This window comes from Emiliania huxleyi (genome assembly GCF_000372725.1).
Source record: "Emiliania huxleyi CCMP1516 unplaced genomic scaffold EMIHUscaffold_531, whole genome shotgun sequence".
NCBI lineage: Eukaryota > Haptophyta > Isochrysidales > Noelaerhabdaceae > Emiliania > Emiliania huxleyi.
In genome coordinates this window covers 25,264-31,305 of record NW_005198008.1, presented here as the reverse complement: position 1 = coordinate 31,305, position 6,042 = coordinate 25,264, and the positions used below count along the sequence as shown (strand labels likewise).

At 69.8% G+C, this 6,042-nt stretch overlaps 2 protein-coding genes across 2 annotated transcripts; both read right to left on the bottom strand.

The window, feature by feature from the left end:
* Positions 1-1,676: 1,676 nt before the first annotated feature.
* On the bottom strand, positions 1,677-2,471 carry EMIHUDRAFT_371078 (hypothetical protein). The gene has a single exon (XM_005765795.1). It carries the CDS (start codon positions 2,458-2,460, stop codon positions 1,774-1,776), a length of 687 nt encoding a protein of 228 aa, XP_005765852.1. The 5' UTR covers positions 2,461-2,471; the 3' UTR covers positions 1,677-1,773.
* Positions 2,472-5,056: 2,585 nt separating this feature from the next.
* On the bottom strand, positions 5,057-5,857 carry EMIHUDRAFT_246824 (Hypothetical protein; the record flags this gene model as incomplete). The annotated part of the gene is made up of 1 exon (XM_005765794.1): positions 5,057-5,857. The coding sequence occupies one exon, from the start codon at positions 5,855-5,857 to the stop codon at positions 5,057-5,059; it is 801 nt and encodes a 266-aa protein (XP_005765851.1).
* Positions 5,858-6,042: the final 185 nt, after the last annotated feature.

Below are 6,042 nucleotides of genomic sequence, written 5' to 3'. Positions count from 1 at the left end.
CTTCTTTCTCCTCTTCTTGAATGCTTTGTACATCGCGTCGATTCCTTTTGGTCGTGTGAGCACCACCCTGAAGTCCGCCCAGCAGCTAAACCGCTCCCCAGGGCCCCTTGGAGTGTGAATGAAGGCTTCGTAGCCCTGCGGTCTACTGTGAAGACCCGCAGCGCACAGGGCTGGAGCGAAAAAAAGTGGTCCCGAGGGCATAATTCCCCCACAGCGCAGACGTTCACACTTCCACACCCACAGTGCCCGTCGTCACAAGACATGTCTTGTTGGTCCTAGTCCTGTCTGGACAGTCTTGTGTTTCTGCTCGATTTTATGTCGTTTCGCTCCATCACGCTCTCGTTCCCCTCGATGCTGGCGTTCGCCGCGCTCCATTGCCTCACGCGCGCGTCCTCTTTGCCGATGGCATCGTTAAAAAAGCAAGCGAGTGACCGCTCCCTAGAGTAAGTCGAGAAGGAGCATCATCAGTCTCACGACCCTTCACACACCGTCCGCACGGCGCACGGTGTAAATAAAAAATAAATAAAACGGTCAAACTCTGAGACGAGATGGGATTTAGGGACGTGTGTCCCCGCCCTGCACGATCTTGGTGTGAGGGATCTTCAATCCGTGTCCCCTCACCCCTCGTCACAACCCGACACGGAAGAGCGGCAAGAGTTGGGGCTGCGGCTACGGCTGCGGCTACGAGAGGGGCCGGGGTCGCGGGAGAGCGGCTGCGCCGCGTGGACGCGCCTACACCGCTCTTGCTCCGCTCGCCACCTCTCGCAAAGGTCCAAAGCCATAGCCACCACCTCCTCCGGCAAGTCCTTTCGCCGTATCTCGCCGTCCCTCCACGCCTGGAAGAGCTCGTCGTCATAGCCGTATTGCATCACAGCCTGCTGAACTGCGTCGTGTACGACCCCTGCCGTCCTATCCTGCGCCTCGTCGTGTACGACCCCTGCCGTCCTATCCTGCGCCTCAGCGTCGGAAAAGTCGAACTCGGAGTCATACTCGGAAGCAGGCACAGACGGCCGCGGTGATTTGGCAGGCGGCGAGGAGGGGGAGGGGGAGCGCGGCGGTGCGCGCTCGTGGCTCCCGTTGGTGCCAGAAGGGCCAGTGCCCAGCGCGCTCAGTCTGTTCTTGTTCACCTTGGGAGAGGGGGGTGGGGGTCCACCTCCCTTGGGTGCGGGCTGGCGGTCAGGCTTGCGCTTGACCGCCTTGCCCGGCGGCTTGCGGCCAGGGTTCCTCATGGTGAACCTGTCCGGCATGCCGCCCTTCCCAACCCTGGTCCACTCCTCGGGCGACTCGTTGGGCTGGGGTTGCTGCACCTGTTGGTGCTGCGGGTGTGCCTGCGGTGCTGCTGCCGGAGCTGCAGCGGCGGCAGGTGGTGCTGTGGGCGGTGCCGCGGCGGAGGTGGCAGCAGGCACAGGCTGCGGTGGGGCACTGCCCTCCTTGGCCTGCTGCCGCTCCCTGTCCCTCTCCCACTGGGACTGGGGCTGGACAATGAACTGCTTGCCCATGGGCGTCGGGTTGACGCTGAAGCTCCACCAGTTGCGCTCCACGGCGAGCTGCGAGAGGATGCGAATCATCGCCTCGTCTTGCGGCGCCACCGCCTCTCCTGTGGCTTGCGCGCACAGCAGGTTTTGAGCCTGGCCGCAACGGACGGGCCATCGCGAGCGTCGGCCATGGCCCCGTTTCGCCGTGTTTCGTAAGTCATGCGCACGGTTCACGAGACTGCGTCACCTCAGCATGTGTGCTGTGTTGTGGAAAGTAAACTTGCACACATCGCGAGTTTTACCTCGGGCTCGGGGCGGCGGCGCGCGCCGGCACTTGGAAGCTGGGCGGTGGGAGAGGGAGTTGGCCGGGCGAGGGCGGCGCGGTCGCCTGCGCCTGGCTGTGCAGCGCAGCCAGCCGACCGGCGAGAACCGACACCGGCGGCGTGGCGTCGCACGGGACCGGAGGCGCCACCGTGGCAGCCACGGAGGCCGCCGCCGTGGCCGCCACCTCCTCGCCCTCCTCGAGGTCGGGGAGGAGCACCCGGAGGAGCTCGCTGCCGAGCCGCGCCGTGACCGGAGCGGCCGCCGCGCGTCCCGAGGCCGGCCCCTCGCCTGTCCCCTCCCACGCCCACCGCTCGAGCGCCGCGCCGCCCGTGTCTGGCTCCTGCCGTGCGACGCAGACACCGACGCCGCCCTTGCCACCGCCCTTGCCGCCGCCCTTGCCGCCGCCCTTGCCGCCGCCGCCGCCAAACGGCGCGGGAGGCATGGCTCGCAGCGGCGTCAGGCGGCTTCCGCCAAGCGCCGGGAGGCAAGCTCGAGCCGCGTACACAGACACGAGCCCCGGCTCCACCGCGGCAGCCTCGTCGGCCAGCCAGCCGGCGAAGCGAGGCACGGCGGCGACGGCTCTTGCCACCCGCTCGACCAGCCCGTCCGGCGCCGCGTCCGAGGCGTGGAAGATGTCCGCCAGCGGCCCGCGCGCGTCCATCAGCGGCTGCAGCGGCCGCGGCAAGTACTCGACGGCTGCGGCGGGCAGCAGGCAGAGCGCAAACACGTCGGGGGAGAGCGGCGCGGTGGCGACGCTGGGCAGCTCGTACTCTGGCCTGGGGAGATGTGGGGAGACATGGGGAGTATGGGGAGATTGCGCTTGGCCTGGGGCGGCACGCATCGCCGAGTCGCTGCCGAGTCACTGCCGAGTCAGGGGGCGGTCAAGGCCAGGGCGGGTGCGGGGAAGGGCAGCACTTGTAAGGAGCGCCGAGCGCAGCCTCCCTCTCCTGCAGGTGGCTGGCGAGCTGGCGCGCGGTCGGCGCTCGGTGCGCCGAGTACGAGACGCCGAAGTCCGGGCACGAGCCGCCCAGGTACATGGCGGCGCACCAGGCGAGGCAGTGCAGGTAGCCCGCCGCGTCGCTCGACGCGCGCGGCGCCCTCACCCCGCCGCCGCCCTTGCGATTGCAGCCACTGCACACTCTGGCGATGGCGCCGCCATTCGGGGCGGCCGGCGTGTCGCACCCCGCCTCCTCCCGCGCCCCCTCCTCCGCCTCCTCCGCCTCCTCCGCCTCCTCCGCCTCCTCCGCCTCCTCCCCGTCGACGCCATGACCGCAAACCTCCTCCTCCTCCTCGTCGTCGTCGTCGTCCTCCTCGTCCTCCTCCTCGTCGTCGCAGCCCCCACCGCGCGCCTCGGCCGCAGTGCCGGCGACCAGGGCGACGAGGAGGCGAAGGTTGATGGAGACTCTCCGCGGCCCGGGCGAGAGGAGGTGCTGCCTGCGGGACATGTCGCGGACACGTCATGGACGTGTCTCGGCCATGTCCTGCCCGGGCGAGAGCGAGTGCGTCCCCCTCCACTGCGCGGACCGGAGGAGCGACACGAGTCGGCTCCACATGCGCGGCAGCTGCGCGCCTGTCGTCGACAGGCGCAGGGGCGGCTCGCTAGGCGAGGGCACCGGGCCCGGCGGATTGGGGAGGCGGGGCAGGCGGGGGAGGCGGGGGAGGCGGCGCCTCGCAGCTTTGGCAGGTAGTCGTTGCCCTGGAGGAAAGCGATGACGAGGAAGTCGAGCTGCAGCCCGCTCCCGAGCCACACGCCCGCAGGCGACCCCGCCAAGCAGCCTCCCGCACAAGCCGTGCGCACCTCCCCCGAAGCCGTCTCGCCGCCACCGCCGCCGCCGCCACGTCCGCCGCCGCCCCGCGCCCCTCGCCGCCCGCTCCTGCCGCCTTGCGGCTGCCCGTTCGGCCCGCCTGGGGGGGTGGGGTGTAGCGGCCTGGGGGGTGGGGCGTAGCGGCCTGGGGGGTGGGGCGTAGCGGCCTGGGGGGTGGGGCGTAGCGGCCTGGGGGGTGGGGCGTAGCGGCCTGGGGGGTGGGGCGTAGCGGCCTGGGGGTGGGGCGTAGCGGCCTGGGGGGTGGGGCGTAGCGGCCTGGGGGGTGGGGCGTAGCGGCCTGGGGGGTGGGGCGTAGCGGCCTGGGGGGTGGGGTGTAGCGGCCTGGGGGGTGGGGTGTAGCGGGCGTGAAGGAGGAGCGCGAGCGCCGAGGGCGCGCCCGACTACCGACGCTTCGCCGCTGTCACTTCTCTCCCCTCTCGCTCGGCTGCCAGTGTCGACTCACCGACCCGCCGCTCGAGGACCTGCCGCTCGAGGCAGCTGCACAGCTCCTCGACCGAGAAGAGGCGGCGCGAGCCGTCGGCGTCCGTGGTGAGGACGTCGCAGCGGCTCCCCGCCGCCAGACCGAGCAGCAGCAAGTCCGCGTCCGGCCCGACCAGCAGGAAGGTGGGCCGAGCCCCACCGACCAGCCGCAGCTGGCAGTGGAGGTGCTGCAGCAGCTTGATCTCGCCCTCCCCGGCCACGTCCGCAGCAGACAGGTAGAAGAGAGGCGGCTTGGCGCCCCGAAAGAGGCCGCCCTCCCCCGCGAGCCGCGAGGCGGCGTACCAGTCCAGAGCCCGCCGCAGCCGCAGCATGAAGCCGGTGCCGGGAGTCACCTGCAGCGAGTCCGTCCCGCGGCGCCGCTTCTTCTTCACCGACGGCGGGAACGGGCGGCCCTCGCGCTCCGCAATCTCGGCGCGGCGAAGGTACTCCTTGGAGCCGACGACGGCAGCTTCGGCGTCGCGCCCAGCCTTGAGCACCCTCTCAATCCGCCGCTTCCGCTGCTCGAGGAGCTTGGCGAGCGGCCCCGGGCCGTCGAGCGCGATGAGCACCGACTCGCGAGCCGGGTAGGCACGCAGCACGGCGTCGATTTCGCACACGATGGCGCGGATCACCTCCCTCTCGCTGCTGCGGCTCCTGCACGCCCGGTGTACGATGCCGTTGGCGTCGAGCATCACGTGGTCGTATGGGCAGGGCGGCGGCGCTGGCCGGCTGAATTTTCCCTTGCCGCCCTGTGCCGCCGGCTGCATCACGCCGGGAAAGGAGGCCGCGATCCAAGAGTTGAGGCCCTTGACGCCCATCACGGCAATCTACACGGCTGGGTTCGGTTCGAGCGCGAGCAACCAGCAAAGAAACCAATTCTTGAGTAACCGGGCATAAGCCGCCAGTGGCATTTCTTTCCACCCAAGAAGCCCGTTTGGCGCGACCGAATATTCATTCTAGCCGCAATGCCTATTAAAAATAATCGGGCAACTCCGCCTCTACGTCAGGGTCCAGCGGCTCATCGCAACGCGCGCTGTCGACATCGCTGGCTGCATCGTCATCGGAGCTCTCGTAGTCAAGGTCTTGCTCTCTCACAGTGAGCCCTAAGCTCACCATGAAGTCCGCGAGCCGGCCCGTTTGTGCCGTTTGCCCCTCGAGCGGGAGCACCCACAAGTGGGGGAGTGTGGGGTCACTGTACTTGATCGAGGTGTAGTGAAGTGCAGGGAAGCGTCGGAGTAGCTGCGTAAGGCAGTTGCCCTGCTCTAGCCTGGCCTCGCTTTCAACGATCGCGATGGATGGCGGCAGCGGCCCGTCCGGGCCCTCGAAATCTTCGCTGCTACCGAGCACGATGGCCCGATCGCTGACCGCGGCGCGTGGACAGGGCGCCGATGGAGCAAGCGACGATGGCGCCGCGGGCTGATGGTGTGCGCAGTGCAGCTCGCCGTCGCGCAGCGGCTGCGCGTGCACGTTCTCGGAGGAGCTCGTCACGGTGCAGCGCGCGCCGGACTGCGTCAGCCCCACGCAGCGCACGCGGTGGTGGTGGCAGTAGGGGCTGCCGCGACGGAGCGGGGCGGCATCGGCATAGCAGCAACCGCTCCACACTCGGCATCGGCCCTTGCCGTGCTTGCGCTGCCCTGCGCACTGCACCCCGGTGAACTTGTCGGGGTGATGGTGGCCGCAGTACCGCTCGCCGCGGCGCAGCGGTGCCGCGACTGCGTACGGGCTATTGCGATGCACCCGGCATCGCTCTGTCCCGCCGCTCTGGCGCGTCATCCCCTCGCATTGCCCCTCCGTTGACCACACGCGCGGCACCACCGCGTCGGTCAGCGCAGGCTGGCCCGGCGGCGGCGGCGGCGGCAGCAGCGCTGGCGGCGCGGCGCCATCTGCGTCCAAGCCACACTCGGGCAGCGGTGCGCTGACGGCCGCGAACGCCGCGGACACCCACGGCTGCGACGGCT